The 19,125-nt window shown below is 34.2% G+C and overlaps 1 protein-coding gene across 2 annotated transcripts; it reads right to left on the bottom strand.

Annotated features, from left to right (window-relative positions):
• Window positions 1-701: 701 nt before the first annotated feature.
• LOC117322145 (delta(7)-sterol 5(6)-desaturase erg32-like) lies at window positions 702-16,441 on the bottom strand. Of its 2 annotated transcripts, XR_004531464.1 has the most exons (7): window positions 16,113-16,441; window positions 9,684-9,925; window positions 6,564-6,699; window positions 6,056-6,322; window positions 5,004-5,124; window positions 2,101-4,397; window positions 702-2,044 (listed from the first exon to the last, which is right to left on the bottom strand). XR_004531464.1 is itself a non-coding variant. In XM_033876910.1 (6 exons), the coding sequence occupies exons 1-6, from the start codon at window positions 16,198-16,200 to the stop codon at window positions 4,238-4,240; spliced, it is 1,014 nt and encodes a 337-aa protein (XP_033732801.1). In that variant the 5' UTR covers window positions 16,201-16,441; the 3' UTR covers window positions 702-4,237. The 2 variants fall into 2 exon arrangements, 1 of the variants encoding a protein (XP_033732801.1); XM_033876910.1 differs by having other exon boundaries at window positions 702-4,397.
• Window positions 16,442-19,125: the final 2,684 nt, after the last annotated feature.

Raw genomic sequence — 19,125 nt, 5'->3', positions numbered from 1 at the left:
GCTCTTTTATGGAAAAAAAAACTTTTAGAATTTATTGTTTTTATGTTGGATTGGATTAAAATGTGTTCGTATTGTATGTCCCAATGAACCGTGAAGTAAAGCGACGCCGGATACATTTAATTTTTAACTTTAAACTCAGTGATACAATCTGTCCGATCTCTTCACAAAGCAGGATGGATCATAAACACACTACATCTTTATACAAATACATGTAGTCATAAACAATTAAAATTCATACACGCCAATTTGTCATAGATAACAAAGTCAGTCAGATTACTTTCGCTAGGGGGTAAATAATCGTCATTCAACTTTGTATCTTCAAATGTAATTGCTATTCTTCATGTCATTTGTCTATGTTTCAAATAAATTCAATCAGATTTATTTTCTTTGGTGAAAAATATATCTTCATTCAAATCTATCATTAAAAACATTGCAACTCACATTCCACATGTTCATAAGGCGTTTTATGATATATAAGATACATAATACTAAACAGTGCATATTTAAAATAATATTGTTAACAAATCAATGATATAATGTATACCAATCCATCTAGATGTTTGAAATCATAAACGTTGGGATATTTCCACAACATATTCACAAATACTGTAAAATCTATTATATCATACAAGTTTGTACATGATTTAAGAATATGATATCGGCAGCAAAAAATAAAGACACTAATCTATAATTCTATCACATTATATGAAAATCCTTCATTATTTTTTTTATTATTTTTTTTTTTTTTAGAAAGAAAGGAATAGTAACTTAAATGATTTCTGGTTAAATATTACTTATATTTTACTTGTAAGGCAGAATTTACCTTCATCTGTACTCGCGCTCTTTTATGGAAAAAAAACTTTTAGAATCTATTGTTTTTATGTTGGATTGGATTAAAATGTGTTCGTATTGTATGTATAAAATGTCCCAATGAACCGTGAAGTATAGCGACGTCGGATACATTTAATTTTTAACTTTAAACTCAGTGATAAAATCTGTCCGATCTCTTCACAAAGCAGGATGGATCATAAACACACTACATCTTTATACAAATACATGTAGCCTTAAACAATTAAAATTCATACACGCCAATTTGTCATAGATAACAAAGTCAGTCAGATTACTTTCGCTTGGGAGTAAATATTCGTCATTCAACTTAGTATCTTCAAATGTAATTGCTATTCTTCATGTCTATGTTTCAAATAAATTCAATCAGATTTATTTTCTTTGGTGAAAAATATATCTTCATTCAAATCTATTATTAATAACATTGCAAGTAACATTCCACATGTTCATAAGGCGTTCTACGATATATAAGATACATTATACTAAACAGTGCATATTTATGATAATATTGTTAACAAATCAGTGATATAATGTATACCAATCCATCTAGATGTTTGAAATCATAAACGTTGGGATATTTCCACGACATGGTCACCACACTATAAATTCTATCATAATCATACAAGTTTGTACTACGATTTTTACGAATATGACAAAGGCAGCAAAAAAATGAAGACGATTATCTATAGTCTTGTCACATTTAATGCAAATCCTGCATCAACACAATTGTTAAACAAACAACAAAATAAAGGTGACGCAAGTTCTGCATAAAGTGACTTGTATACATAGAAGCAGAAAAAAAACTCAATAAAGTACATACATAACAAGGAGACAAAAGTACCCAATAAAAATGGTGTACACAGAACAAAGTGCACCAAAACAAAGAAATATGCCTGTTTAAATTTCAAACATAAGAAAATAAACGTGTTCGATAAATTACCCAAAACAAAATCGCAATTAACATGCCATTGTAGTCCAGTTAATACTACAAATCATGTATGAAACGTTGACACGATTTCCTCCTTAACAAGCATTTGTGGCTTCCATTATGCAAACGTCTCATGTCAACTCAATCAGATTTCATTTTGGTAGAAAATGAATTCTTCATACAGACAGAGATTCACGATGATACAAATAAGTATACATAAAAGTTCTCCACAGCTATCCTCAAGTATTACTACGACATTTAACGTAGCACCTTTAGAGGGGAGTAAATATCATTAATATTATAATGTTATGAAATAAAATATCCACCTTTAGAGGGGAGTAAATATCATTAATATTATAATGTTATGAAATAAAATATCCAATCAGAGGTTACACCAGTGTATGCATTGTTCTGTACTGTTGAAGTTTTGACAATTACGTATCCCCTATATATTTATAGATTTAGTACACTTACTTAATCAGCTGGCGTACATACATTTGTGTAATTACATTGTATTGGATACTAGTTCACCAATATACATGATAGCATTCAGAGACATTGATAATCAGGTAATCCTATTTTTTTCCTTTGTCATATTTGATATGTTTTAATTAATATACAAATTGCTCGTTGATTTGGATTCAAGATGGAAAGAAGCTTTTTTTAGAATTCAGATGCAATACATGTCATCTATTTACTTTAAATACAAGTAATTATCAAAATTACCATACATGCATGGCTGTTTCAAGTATACTTTCTGATTTTCTCATTACAAATTAACATTAAACATTAAGATAAACCTAACTGTTCTATATTTCCATTATCCAGTAACTCAAACATAACCTCTAATTCAAGTAAGGCGCAATCAGATTAAATATCTCATACAACATATTACTTATTGTGAAACTGTCAGTAATCTCTGGTATATATTCATTGGAGGATATTCTCCCTCAGCCGATTTTCCTTTAAACTGTGGTTTATACACCAACCAACCCATGATATTATCGAAGATTTCTGTCATTGTGTGCAGTTTTGTTTTACTTTTTACTGGAAGTTGAAAATTTATAATCTCTAGTGATAATAAGAATCTTGTTTCATCACAAAATATTGTTTAGTTGCAAGTTAGCAATCAAAGCTATGCTTTGTAATTATCGAAAATATTTAGTTGATAACAGTGTTCTGAACAATGGAAACAACAGGAAAAAAAGTAGAAATTAGGTTGAGCAGTCCTTTCAAAATGACACGATCTTGTCAAACGTGGAAAACTGGAATTGCGACATTAAATATCATGGTAATAAAGTATGCACTTTTTGCCGCATAAATTTGTTTCCTTCTATTTTTCGCGTTTAAAATGAAATTAATAAAAAATATGGTTTTTGAGTATTACTTGAATTTCATTTGTAAGATAGAATTTACTTTTATTTTTCACTCTCGCTTTTCCAAAGCAGATATTCGGCAATTCATTATCGATTGATTTTAGGTATTCTACAATATTTTGTTTGTTTTGTGTAATGATATGTTTCTTACATTACATCGTTGGATACTATTGACAATATGCTAGCATTGCATGTATAGGACGTTCAGTGAACCATGGAATATGGCAACGTTTGATAAAACTGTCCGAACTCTTCACAGAGTATAATGCACTGCATCTTTATATGTTATACAATAAATAAATAAATAAATAAACAAATTTCTGAATTAAATATCATCAGTATACATGCGCCAATTTGTAATAAATAACAAAGTCAGTCAGATTCCTTTCGGATGGGGTAAATAATCGTCATTCAACTTTGTAGTTTTAAAAATAGCTCTGTTATTATTCATGTCAATGTTTCAAATAAATTCAATCCGATTTATTTTCTTTGAAGGAAAATATATCTTCATTCAAATTTATCATTTATAACATTGAAACTCACTATGATATATAAGACAAATAATAGTATTAAGTACATAGGAGAAGATCAGTATAGCTGTCGTGTAACCGACACAACAAAATAAGAAATACATTGAATTTGCCAAACAAAGAAATCAAATTATTAAAAGCAATTAGAGCGAGTAACGCAATTTTAACGATGGTGCTACTTGCTAGGATCCATTACAAAGCGATGGCAAAATTTTGATTCTTGTATTCTGTTTGGCCTATAACAATTACACCGTGAAAACATTCGACTAGAAGGTAATGATTCAACTACTGTAGTAATGCATTAATGTGCTGATTGATGTAAATATGAGTATAATATCACAAAAGATCACAGCATGATGTAAGAGAGTGTATTTGTACATGCATGATTGAAGCAGTTCTTATGAAGAAAAATGAACGTTTAACCTGTTGCCAAACTTTGTGCATGTATAAGCATGTAGTGAGAATTGGTGCACGTCATAATGAAAAAAAATATAGCATTTGCTATCGGGAATGATACTAAAACAACGAAATAAATATATCTAAAACTGCTTTAGGAATTATGACATCTTTAGGGATTTAGCTTTTGCCTTTGACTCGGTCTTAGGTCGGCCAAAACCTCCGAAGATATCCTCTGCATATTCTCTGTTCGGTTTGTCAATGGTGTCATGCAGCCAATCAAACAGGTAGGAGTTGAAACCGAAGTTTACATGGAAATACCTGTAAGCAGCGTTGAAGCAACATCATACATAAGTATCTTGAAAGTACTGAAGTCGAAATATCTGTATAATGCACCGTATTTATTATTCAGACTCTATTGCTAAATCATATAGTTAAAGAGAATTACTCCTTCTTGGCTTTTATGCCATCACTTACTTCTAACAATTTTTTTCGGAATACCTCAACTGTTAGACAATTACATTATTTCTAAATACATCTATATTTGTCACTTTATAGTCAATTTACATATGTACGATAGCACACTTACCTTGAAATTATAAAAAAAAACAAAATCAAAATGCCATTTGTTCTCTATTCAAACAAATCATTTACAGCATTCTCATATAAGCATTAAAATTTAGTTGACAGAAAGTTTTTAAAACATATTTTTCGGACGTGACCTTGATTTGACTTTGATTAACATTGCGGGTGTCATCGATTAAACAGAGAATGCTTACCCACACCTGATTTCATTTCACGTAAATGTATATTTTGTTCCAATTTTGTGGAATTTTAGTTAGAACAACAATTTAGTTAATGTTACAGTCCACCTATGTGCTATTCTATGTCATGGATTCCTGAAGACTCAGATGAACGATAACTTACTTGTGATGGTTGTCATGGAATTGCGAAGGCGGTTGCCATGGCCAAAATGCGTCCATTTTCACCCCGGAATGATCCATCAGTCCGTAATAGTAAGTGTAGAGTAGAACAGTTACAAAGACGGCTGTAAAACAAATTATACCAGTACATAAACGGACAGGTCACGGTTTAATCAAGGAAATTCCTTAAGTTAAAATTTCCCAAAAGGAAAGCATAATTGGAGTTCAGGAGAAATCTTAGTTCAGATGAAATGGTGTCTGCAATAATTCCTAATATCTTGTTGTCCACCATTTGGTGACTTTTGTCTCTAAAAAACGGTTCTATCAGTTCTCTGATTTTTAATGCATTTTATAACCAGAAGGATTTAAAAATAAATGAGGCATTAAACTGTTTGCAGATTCAGTACACGAGCAATCTAAATATCCACTACATAATATTTAGCATAAGTTCTTGCGGTTAGAACAATTTCAAACATAAGTGTAATGTCAGATCTATTATAAAGAAGTTTTCCTAGGGTCTTAGATGCAGAAGTCTGAAATCAAGTATTTTCAATTCCAAAAATGCCTTCCATTAACTCTGCAGGTTAGTCCTGGTTATGCTTTAAACTTTAAGATATGTCCAATGGGTAGAACGTTAGGGAAACAAGGAAACGCTTTTGGCCCATACCGAAAATAACATAATCTCCGGATTATATATGAAAGGTTTAATTAAGATATGAGAAAGATTTTAAATGAGTTTTCATGATGGCAATTCCGAAACATGACAGCACATCACAAGAATCATTTCAGGACAATGACTGACAAGTATCGACTAAAGCTCACTAATATCGACGAAGAAGTTTGATAAGTAAACCGTTAAGAAGAGAATGTTTTGTGATCGAAAATATAAATGGTTTCCGTAGTTTAAATGCCAAACTACTTAAATAGAAAAACTCTTTTGGTATTAGTTCCCGAACATTCCTTCCCCGGAAGAAGTTTCATAGTATATATCATGTGTCATGACAGTCATATAAAATTCAGACTTCCCTGAAAAACAACATAATGTCTAGTTAGTACCTGGGTGTATAGGAACCATGAATGGGATGGCTGCCAAATAACCCTGGTACAGGACAAACTCTGCCGGATGCATGGCTACCGCAGAGAAAGCTGTAGGCTGATGGTAGCGGTGATGCACCTTGTGGATATGCCGGTACAGAAACGGGTTATGAAACAAGCGGTGGAGGTAGTAGGCTAGAGAGTCGTTGTACATGAACATTGCAAATGCTGAAAGGGGCAGGTAGCTCCAGCCGTAATCAGAAAGCCCATAATACATCTTGCTGTATCCTGTGGAGATAAAGAGGTATGATAAACACGTTTCGCATTTAACAGAATATGTAATAAAATCTTTAAAACACATTTAATGAATGGCGGTTTCTAAAGATGATGTAATTAATTAATTCAATTTATGCTGCCTCTAACCAGATATTGCCTTCATATTGATATAGCCTAAATCTCAAAATCAGAATTTTCGACAGTTATAAATCGTCCAAATACGTAATACGAGGTAATCTATCACGAGACATACCACCGTTTGTGATATAACAGGCAATAACTCCCGACACCATTGACCCAAACAGCATGTTGGAAGACCCAAGAAGAATCTCATGCCTCTCATTGGACGGCGTCAAGAACTTGGTCGGTTGGCATTTCCACTCGTGGGCCTGCGTAAATATACAGAATCTTGAGAAAACGAATGCAGTCAGTTTGCTCTTCCTGTGTGCTCCCATTAAAAGAACAGCTGGTATGTATTGTGATACCGATCAACAGGACATTTGTAACAGAATGTAAGATAAACAAGACTTATAACGCTTTGTGGATAGTACCACGCTCGTATAACGTGATGACACCAACAAAGCTATTACAACAGGGACAGAATAGGCGATAAGGATAGCTATTTTAAGGTCAAACATTTACAACGTTTACAATTGTGTACCGGAACTATTATTTGCAGATGTTATCTCATTATGTCTTCTCGGAATCCAGTCATCTGATCTTTATAAAGACGACCATGGGCTGGAGAGAAAATAACCATAACTAGCACTTGATGGTTTTACCAAAAGAATTAACATTGACAAAATGGAGAAACGAATTCGGCGATACAATGAAAGCCAAGCAGAGGGGTAAGTGATTGTTATATTGATTCTTTAATGTAGTAAGAATTCCTTGGGTTTGGTATGGTTATGATAAGGTAATACAGTCCTTCCGTTATCAAGACTACCGACACACATGATCAGACATCAACCAGACATCGTAAAATCAAGTATTTCCTAATAATCATAACACTATCACACACTACCTTTTATCACATAAATGCTGTTAACTGATAATTCACTAGTTTGTATTATGTTCCTAATGAACTCATGATATTAACTTATGCATATATACAGTGATCTATTGATATATATTCATATATACAATGCCGTACATTATACGTAATATATCTCGTAGAAGGCTCTGACATTCCTAAATAGCTAGCCATGCAATGTGGTGTTGTCCCAGTTGTCAAAAATACATACAATATCGTTAATAGATAAACCGAAAGAGTTTCCTACTGTTCTGACCTTGTTTGAAATGTGTTATATGTCATAAGGGGAGACTGTGCAGGTTGACTGTTAAACAACATGCAAGTTTTAGCTGACAATACCGTGACTATATTACATTATGTATTTCGTTAACACTTGAAATATTATGTTTTACCAAACCATTCAAATTGTTTTTATTGTTACTTTTCCATCGATTTTAGCGCTCGGAAAGTTTTGGCCAGCTATTATTACAGCATTCAGAGAGAATGTGCAATTAATGACATTTTCACCAACCAACTCCCCTCTCAAATTCGGAAACTAGTCAACATAAGTCATATCCATGAGCGCAAATTCATATTCAGATGTAAGAAAGTAATGTTTACAATGTATTGATACTGCCTTTAAAGAATATATAAATAAGAAAATCAAGAAATCGTCATAATGTATAATCGGAATAGAGCTGAATACTGTTAACGTGGTTATTTTCGCGGGGGTTAATTTCGCGACTTCGATATGTAAAATATACGCGTGGGGGTAATTTTAGCGATCGATCCACCTTTGTTTGTAGTTAGAGATTACGCAAATTGATTACAAAATGATACGCGCGATCAAAAGGACTTCGCATAATTAGTATAAATCCCCCTTGCGTAAATTTCCACGTTTACAGCATATAAGTAGGTCAGTTTCATATAGCCAAGGTGTATAAACCTACTTGTTTCACTATTAATTCACATTCTTTATGGAAACAATCGTTACGTAAAATTTAATTAGGAATTTAGGCAATATTGAAATTGCGTTTTGTTCAATTTAATCAGGAAACTGTAATTACCTGGATGCTAACAACCTTTGAAATATGAAATAGAAGTTGATATTTCGGTTTAATTGAAAACAGAACAATTTCCGTTTGAGATACAGGTCTACTATAATAAACAACTGGAAGTTCTTAAATGAAATCTTAATATACCCATATTACAAAATAGCTTTCTTAACTTAGGAAAGTTTAAGCGTCGCATTACTTTGTTTTTTTATATACTATTTTTCTTCAAACTACTGACACGATAAATACTAACAAAAATGGTCCTGTTGAATTTTTGCACCCAAAAGCCCTCAGACTTCTCTAAATGATCTCTGAAACTAATGTTCAAGATCAAAACGTCCTTCCTCCAACCTTGCAGTTATAACTTCATGACTACATGTTGCTTTAAAGACATTTTCACCTATAGCCCGTCTGGTGTCAAGGCCAGAGGAAACTCGGGCTATTTCACCTACTACCTAGCAGTTAATCGAGCATCTAATCTTGAGCGTCTTCTGACCCTAATGCAGGAATAACCGCGATACCAATAACATCTGACGCAATAATTGGTCAGTCCTCTGATCATGGGTCTACTGACACATATTTTAAACTAGCCGAATGACTTCCGACCCGACCACTCATTGATAACAGAGTGATACTAGAGACCTGTGACGACCGAGTGACCACTAATTCTACCACATGTCTAGTGAGTTTAGAATAGTGTAGTTGACTTTTGACCTAACCATAAGTGTTCGGGTTAGGGGGAGGGTAAGGGAAAGTTTCTGAACGTTTCTAATCCTTTGATACTCCTTTTAAATTTACCTTTCAATGATATCAGAAAAATAAGATAATAACTGAAAAAGCCATTTATCTGTCTCTCGTGCGGTCTGATATGCGTGCCCCGGGTATCTGGTGTACACTCTTTCACGTTGGTAAACAATAAGTAGGTCAGTGGTCTAATTCATTTATAATACGCAGTATTTCAGTAGGCATGTATATCGGTTAAATATCAATATTGAGGTCACACGTAGCAACGACTCAAGCCCAACAATGACTCACGCGTAAATAGGAATCTTGAGTGATTTGTGAATAATCTTATAATCCTCTTTCAAGAATTCTAAACACTATTGTACGAAATGCCGTTAATTGTACCAAAAGTAACACAACCTAGTAAATAAGAAACAATGACTCTAGATATGAACTATTCTAGCCGGATGGCAGATGTCGTCAAATTACATGACTTTGTCATGATGGCACGCACATTGTGCCGTCAATTGTTACTCGGTATTTGAGCGTGTCGAATAATATTGTACTTGACCTATGCTGATACCTTGTCTCGACGATTGATGTAAAAGAACCACATAAATCCAAAAGCAACGCCATAGTACATGACAAACGATGACGTCACAGCTAACAGGAGGAACAGTGGCAGGTTTTGTAACTTCCACCTCTCAAGTACTCCCACGTCCTCTGAAGAGACGGAAACATTGGCCACTTCGTTCAGGCTGGAGGTGTCAATTAACGTCTGCCATTGTGATTTGCTTAGGTACACAACAAACAGAAGCCAGTCACCTGTAAGAACAATTATAGATCTATTATCGTCAGGGGCTGATTGATATCATCATTTTTGTTTGGTTGTTTGTGGCAAAACCATTAGTTGTAAAATGAAATATATAATTTCTACTCTACTATCATGCAAAAGGTAGGAGAGTTTGGTTTTTTTTTGGTTTTTTTTTTTTTTGGTTTTTTTTTTTGCACTACGAAAACATAGAAGTATTTGTTTCTTACATTGTGAACATCCTAAAATACTCACAAGGTAATTATATATACAAACATACACAATTCGGATGTATATGTGTATACATTGCAATCAAGGTATTCAAATAACTTAAGAGACGATTATGTTAGGGTATCGAATTAATCATCACTGCGCCTTTGAAACGTTCTCTTTTTAGAACACGGATGTCGCCCTGTGGTATAAGCTGCGGGTTTTTCTGGCGATTATGTTTGAGATAGTGAGTTCGAGGTCCGGTCAGGGCATGAGTCATAGAAATGTCTTTATTCGTCATTTGTTGTACCCAGTTATATATATATTATCACATGGATACCTGAATGTATGTACATACATGCACGAGAATAGTGCATATATAACATATATTCAACGTTTTACAATGATCACAGGAAATTTAAATCTTTAACCTTTTTACCCAAAACAAGAAGCCGCAAATAGCAGTATTATAACCTGCGCTCAGCTGTTGGTCATACGAGGGAAAATGCTGTGTGCATGGCCGAAAACGAGAAATTCAATCAATAGTACTAGATAGCTACAAATGTATCTTGAACGGTTGTCATGGTAATGGAGACAATATCACAAATGCTTATTTTCAATAGCAACTTGCACATCTAGGGCACCTATTTGACAGACTTGCAGAGATTTGTACAACGGTTTTCAAGCTGTAGCACGGAAAAGAATATGTTTTATTCTGACTATTTATGGTAATAGAAACGGGATAATAATAATAATGATAAAATAACCCGATAGGTGTATAAAGGTTTTCAGAAATTAGTTGTATGATTTTCAAGTTTAAGCAGCCCGGATCCCAATTATATTTCCCTCAAAAACGCGTTTTCCGGTGTCATAATTCTAAAGCATGTTCAATCGAAAACACAAATATTGATGACACCAAGCTTCCAAATATCAAACCCATGGCTATTAAAAGATTATTGGATTAAATATTTATTAAGGAATATAGACATTTATAACAGAGTAATTACAAAAGTAGAAAAATAGACCATGTTTGTGAGTCCTAGATTAAAGTGTGTCAACAGCTGTCAGCCAACCAACCAAGGCGTATTAAATAGTGGTGACGAGGTTGTGTTACATGTCTGTTCACGTGTATATCATCACTATATCACGCTGTTGTCACCTTTTCTGTTGTTAATAAAACGTGACCAGGGTCATTAACACCGCATACGGTTTATTTGTTCTTTTTCGCCCGCATCACCATAGTATAGATTTACTGCAATAATGCCGAAATGCTTTATCACATTATCATGGTCTACATTCCAAGCTAACACAAAACGTTTAACTACATTTTCCAGCATCCTTTAATTCTTTGTTTTAGATTTCTAATGGTTGATAATGCTACAACACCAGTAATGTAATTGTGACAGGAGTTTCATCAAGAACATCAGACACAAGCATTAGTCCTTTATTGTTGGGGGTTAGTGTTCTCAAAGCAATGAGTGATTCCAGCCTGTACAGAAATGTTATCAACATCAGAGAAATCCTGTCGTGTGATTCATGAATGATGCTATTCAAGTGATTAATTCCATCAGAATTACACTGATAATCTAATGTAACTGAGTATGTATCACGTCATACTCGGGTCACGGTTCTCCAATGACGGAGACCTAGAATTATTTTATAGCACATTATCTAAATGCTAGTAGCATCATTAAGTGTACTTATACAATCACATTCCTTATTTAACAGATAAATTATTTTACATGTATAATCCTATACTGTAAACCAAATTAATTTCACGTGCGATTAATTTTCGCGTATTTCGCAGGCGATTTAAATTCGCGAAAATTAATCGTTGCGAAACAGTTTCAATAACAGGTACAGTAAGTCTTTTATGGCCGTGAATCGATAAAATAAATCGCCACGAAAAAGTCGTTAGGCATGAAAACGCGAAATTAAGTCGCCACGAAAATAAGTTGGTTTACAGTAAGCAATGAAGATTTCGGTTCTTCGAGTGTAGTAGATTTCAGTTTAAATGACAATTGAGTAAAATAAATGAAAAAGGGTTAAATCGTACCTTTACTTAAGCATTGTCTGTAATCAGCTGATGCCACTATTCAAAATCTAGAGAAAGCATGATGTATTGATCGATAAGCACTGAACAAAAAAGATATAGATAAAGAGCAGTGAAAATGTAGAAAATGTACAATGGTTGTTTGGAATAGTGTCCATGAATAATATACATGGGAAAATCAGGCAGCTTATCATAGAGGCCAAACAAAAAATCAAAAAATTGACATACTATTAGATCCCAGAACTACCTCTATGTTCTCATATATGATTAGGTCCGACAACTACAGGTTCACACATTACAAAGTGACTCAACAATGGACAATTATCACGTCCTTTCCCACACATGCAAGGTGATAATAAGCAACATAGAAGTTATACAATACAGCTTCCAGTTCGAAATTTCATAAAGGATGATACGTTTTGACTCAGGGTAAGGAGCAACCGATCAGCATGAAAATGAATACCATAATCAAGACAATGGAAGCAGAAACATTAGAATGCTATCTGGATAACGAGGTTGTAATTACATGTTAAAATATATCGTCATGCTGGCTGATTTGAGGTTGACTAGAGCACAGTAATAGTTTGTGTTGAAGTTTAGAGGAGACCCGAGAAGAGTATCGAATGTCATGTTGAAGTTTAGAGGAGACCCGAGAAGAGTATCGAATGCCAATCAACCATGAAGTGAACCGAGAACTTTCACGAATCAATATGCCGGGATATTGCAAGGCAGGCATATACCTACGAAGGCTAAGTAGGCGACAGCTGCTGTACTCAATACTTTATTAAAACTAGAGGAAGTCTAGCTGATAGTGAATGGTACTAGCAATGAGCTAGTACAACAGCTCAATTTCAAAAGATCAAAATACAAACAGGTTCCCACATAGTATTTGGGTCTTCAAAGATTCAGCGAGGTAGTGATACAATGTCATATTGTCATAAACACCTGCTTCAGAAAACAATTCAGACGGTAAGCGTTCTTTGTGTCTACGTCTAATCTGGGCTAACTCACATCCTCACAATAAAGATTAGGCTGATGACCATAGGTACGTGCATATCAACACGTCGAAACGTTTGACGTCATATCGGATAAGATATTTTTCGAATGAGTCATCAGATAATATAATGACGTCGACAAAATCTAAAATCAAGAATTAAAGGATGCTGGAAACCCCTCACGAATCACTGTGTTTAAACTCTTTGTATCCTTAGTCGACGTCTATCATGGAAGTATTTGAATACCCCAGGTAGGGGAAACAGGGATTATGCTATCTAGAAATGTAACATTAAAAAGCGGAAATCAAACTAATCACGCTTATCATACAACTTAAATGTACGCTGTCCCAGTTGTTAACGTTGTCTGGTCAAATCATGATAAGCGACCGATATCGAAGAGTTTGTATAGTGCCCTCGTTTTCAAGTTTTATAGGGTGTTTCTGATCAATATTTATTTGTTATCTAAAGACAACACATCGTAACTTTAATTGAGAGTCATAACTGATAAACCCCTGAATGGTCTCAGTCCAATCAGAAAACAAAAAGAGGTCGCTCCCTTAAGTCTTGTCACCAAACTCAACAAAGGTCGAAGTTGACCAGAAATTTAATCATTATCACGAATTATCCTCATGTATTTCCTCTGGACCAAAGTCGTGTGTACGCTCCAGTATGGTGTACTTGATATAGGGATTACCTTCACTATTACTCTCCCAACCCTTGAAATACACCCTGGCAACACTGAAAGCTCAGAGAATACCTCTTTGTGGGTGAAAGAAAGATGCTAATTTCATGATTTTATATACATCGAACGAATCTCGAGGTCTTTATACCGTTGAATTGACTGGATTTTAACTTGGGTTGTCATTCATCAATGATCAAAATAAATCCACAAGCTTAGCGATTGGTCAGGGTTTTTTTCCTTTGATGAGCACCACAGAGTCATTAAACATGTCTATGTCATTGCTACAGGCTCGTCTAGTATGTGTTCACCGGAGAAAGGAATGTAGTTTGATGTGCTGAGGTTGGGATGAAACTGTAAGAATATACCTTCGTTGACAGTATTACGCACATTGAAATCAGCTGAGCCTGATTCATCAAAATATCGTAAGAGTATGTTGGATAGATGATCACATCACAAACATATTGTGATCATACAACCTGAAATTGATGTACTTTCTACACACATATCAAACATCATGCAATTTTAGATATTGTGTTTAAGCGTTTGATTAACTGAGAAGGGTTAGATATTTTGCCAAGGTCCGTACACTTGTCGAATGTTTATAACTCGATCTTATATATCCGTTTACACTAGAATCTCGTTAATTCATTCTCAAATAATCAGGTCCCCACTAACGCACGATAATGGTTGACAGGTTGTACCAAACGTGATATTGAACCATTAAACCGTTTGTCCTGTATTCCGCACCGGAGCAGCGGTTTTAGGAACGGATCTAACGAAAATGATTCAATAATCCGGCTGGTTGCTTTGTATGGTTGTTGAACGGTCGTGAAAAAAAAAACCTTCCAATTTTGTTTATTTTTTTTACATTATTGCTTTGTTACAAATACAAGACAATAAATCTAGGTATGTTTGTCTCTGAAAATTAGGTCTATCTAGTGTATCATACAATAACTATAAGGTTGATGTCGGTGTATGCCTGGTAATTCAAATTGAGCCCCACTATCTACTTCCTGTATTTGTATTGATTAAAATTGTGTCCCATTTAATGGGCCATTCATAAGGAATTTTGCGAGTGTTACTGTCTTGGAATGCAAGACAATGACAATGATCTTCATTACAGGTGATCAGTTTATATAAGCTCTTAATAATCAACAATCACGCGTCACCAGGTGTCACAACATAGTTCTAAATTCAGCGTATAATCTCATCGAGAACAATGAGAACGCCGAGAATGCTTTTGAAACAGGGTGATTTACATGGGTTAACTAAACTATTTGGATTAAAACAGTGACTCAGCCTGGTTGATATTCAATTAAGATTATCTGCCATCTGTTTCGTCATGTCATTAGCCAATGGGTTAATGTTTCATAACAGACAGTTACTTGTACAATTTCCAAAATAAAACTTATTGATTAATTATGACTTAGTAGCTATTAAGTATTCATCATATCGACCGTAATGGGATATTTAACGTCATTTCTTTGACATTTTTTGTGAGATTCTCTTGGACGTGTTTTTCGCGCATTTTCCCTTATTACATTTTTTGAAGTGCGCTTCACTTTGAATTAAATTTCTCTTAGTGTTTTAACAGTTGTTACAAAAACGTCAGTGTGCAATTATTTAATTTTATCCAATCATAAATTTCAAAAAGTATATAGATCTAAGTATTGGCAGTTTTGCTTGTACATTTAATGTCAAAAACCTGTTTCGTTACCCTCTCAAACATTGTATACAGACCCCTCCGAAATAAAATACACATTCTCAAAATCTTTCTCACACACTACCTGCCCCCTCCCTCCCCCATCACCACACATACCCACACGTAATCACACACACACAAAGACACACACTTTTTACAAGTTTCACTTGTCGTTATGGTGCGGACAAAGTGAAGATGAAAAATGCCCATAAACTGATGTTTGCATTACTGTTCAAGACAAACAGCGATGAACGACGTAAACATCTTATAAATATAGTTCAAGAATTAAATCAAGCATTAAACCACATATATTGGACATGGAGGGAAAGCCCAAAGACTGGTTATTTGGTATATCTAGCCATCAATGTAATAAACAACAAACATTGTGCCGCTGTCTGAAGGCTGTGTGCCAAGCCAAGGTAGTATCGATTCTAGGCGTGAGATTATGAGAACCCTCCTGAAAGCACATGTTCGTAAAATCGATAAAACAAATTGTTCACTATGACGTGAAGTCCATCACGTACTTTACCATATATATATATACTTATATCTACTATACCTCTTGTAGCTGTGGCTGCGATGAAAACTACAATCATAAAAACCACTTTCGCCGCTCCATCTTTCGTTTGTTCCGTCAATTCAACCATTCTGTATTTTGATGCGACTCTAAGTGATGCAAAGAATTTCCTGTTGTAGCAGTCTGCTACTTGATATGTATGAATGTGATCCTGACACAAGCCCTCCCTGAACCGTTTAGTGTCCTATCTTCTGACTGCATTTTGTCAACCTGATAACATGTTCATTGCCGAGACCACGGTGGCTGGTTGTTAAAACAAACGCGTCTGTGTAGGATATAGAGAAAATGCGAACAGTCGTGTATCGTAAAGCCACCGACCCACACCGATACATTGTGTGTGTATAATACGGAGCCGCAGACGTCACTCCAGGGGCGACGTAGGGTGAATACACATTCATCACGTTTGGTATATTCCTCTCTTATTTATCCTCACTGGTTTTTGGATTCATATCATGAGAAAATTTAAAATAAATAATCTGAAAACCTATTGTTGTTTTATTTTTCCATTGCCTTTTTATTACTGATTCCCGATTCATTCGATAATGCCCGAAACAAGTGATAAAGCTTTGTCTAACTAAGTCGGGGCGTGTTTTCCCAGGAGGAATAATTTCAAATATGCATTTTTCATAAATGGAGGGAAGCAGGAACACTATATAGATCTAGAATTTGACTTATCTTTTTTTTAAATATAGGCCAGCTTATCAGGCCTTAATCGCATAGCCGCGCTGATAAGAAGATCATAATATTATTGTTCAAGTCGGTCGTTGTGTTTAAATCGAGCTATAGCGGATACACAATACTATATCTAACACACTGGTTTGTAACAAGGTCTTTATGAATGAACAACTTTGTTGTTAAGATTCTTGACATCAACACAAATCCTGCCTGAATCGCAGGCCCGATCATTGTATATTGTTTTATTGTTCTCTTATGGTGCATTTAACGGATTTAAAAGTCACCGTATTCATTCCTCATTTAACATATATAATGGCTCTTTCGACAGCCTATGCACATTATCAGGATAATTTTACAACGCCCTATATATATGTTTCTTCAAGCTTGTAAAAAACCGGCCCTTCGTAAGAGAAAGATATTTATAAAGAGAGATGAAAGGATACTTAAAAACAAAAAGAAAGTGATAAGGTACCAGAGGGGATATGAACAAGCCAAACTGTTTTGTTACCGTTGGAGAAAGATAAACACTGCCTTCTGCCAGTTAGAGAGACACCTGATTTTTCAGAAATACAATGTTGATGTCAGTCGTTATATAGATATTGGATGTGGGCCGAGTACAATCACCTTCCTAAATAGGATTCTCAAAAGTAAAGATATTTATTTATGTTTATTTACCTTTATAAACAGGATCCTCGAAGGTAAAGATATTTATTTATGTTTATTTACCTTTATAAACATGATCCCTGAAGGTATAGATATTTATCGATATCCCCGAAGGTAAAGATATTTATCTATATCCCCGAAGGTAAAGATATTTATTTATGTTTATTTACCTTTATAAACATGATCCCTGAAGGTATAGATATTTATCGATATCCCCGAAGGTAAAGATATTTATCTATATCCCCGAAGGTAAAGATATTTATCTATATCCCCGAAGGTATCGATATTTATCGATATCCCTGAAGGTAAAGATATTTATCGATATCCCCGAAGGTAAAGATATTTATCTATATTTATTTACCTTTATAAACATGATCCCTGAAGGTATAGATATTTATCGATACCCCGAAGGTAAAGATATCTATCGATACCCCGAAGGTAAAGATATTTATCGATATCCCTGAAGGTAAAGATATTTATCTATATTTATTTACCTTTATAAACATGATCCCTGAAGGTAAAGATATTTATCGATATCCCCGAAGGTAAAAATATTTATCTATATTTATTTACCTTTATAAACATGATCCCTGAAGGTATAGATATTTATCGATACCCCGAAGGTAAAGATATTTATCGATACCCCGAAGGTAAAGATATTTATCGATATCCCCGAAGGTAAAGATATTTATCTATATCCCCGAAGGTAAAGATATCTATTCATATCTATTTACCTTTATAAACATGATCCCTGAAGGTAAAGATATCTATTCATATCTATTTACCTTTATAAACATGATCCCTGAATGTAAAGATATCTATTCATATCTATTTACTTTTATAAACAGAATCCCCTAAGGTAAAGATATGTATTCATATCTATTTACCTTTATAATCATGATCCCCGAAAGTTAAGATATTTATTTATATTAATGTACCTTTATAAACAGAATCCCCTAAGGTAAAGATGTTTATCTGTATTTTATTTACTTTCATAAACAGTATCCCCGAAGGTAATGCTATTTATATATATTATTTTACTTTTATAAACAGGATCCCCGAAAGTAAAGATATGTATCTATATTTATTCACTTTTATAAACAGGATCCCCGAAAGTAAAGATATGTATCTATATCTACCTGCCTTTATATACAGGATCCCCGAAGGTAAAGATATTTATCTATATTTATTCACTTTTATAAACAGGATCCCCGAAAGTAAAGATATGTATCTATATCTACCTGCCTTTATATACAGGATCCCCGAAAGTAAAGATATTGATCTATATCTACCTGCCTTTATATACAGGATCCCCGAAGGTAAAGATATTGATCTATATTTATTCACTTTTATAAACAGGATCCCCAAAAGTAAAGTTATTGATCTATATCTACCTGCCTTTATATACAGAATCCCCTAAGGTAAAGATGTTTATCTGTATTTTATTTACTTTCATAACCAGTATCCCCGAAGGTAATGCTATTTATATATATTATTTTACTTTTATAAACAGGATCCCCGAAAGTAAAGATATTGATCTATATTTATTCACTTTTATAAACAGGATCCCCGAAAGTAAAGTTATTGTAATTGGTCAAATGTCACACTACAAGAATATGTCGGTAGATAGTGTTTAATTTTCTGGTTGATATTTCGG

The sequence above is a fragment of the Pecten maximus genome, chromosome 2 (genome assembly GCF_902652985.1).
Source record: "Pecten maximus chromosome 2, xPecMax1.1, whole genome shotgun sequence".
NCBI classification, from domain to species: Eukaryota; Metazoa; Mollusca; class Bivalvia; order Pectinida; family Pectinidae; genus Pecten; species Pecten maximus.
This window is presented reverse-complemented; position numbering and strand designations above follow the sequence as displayed.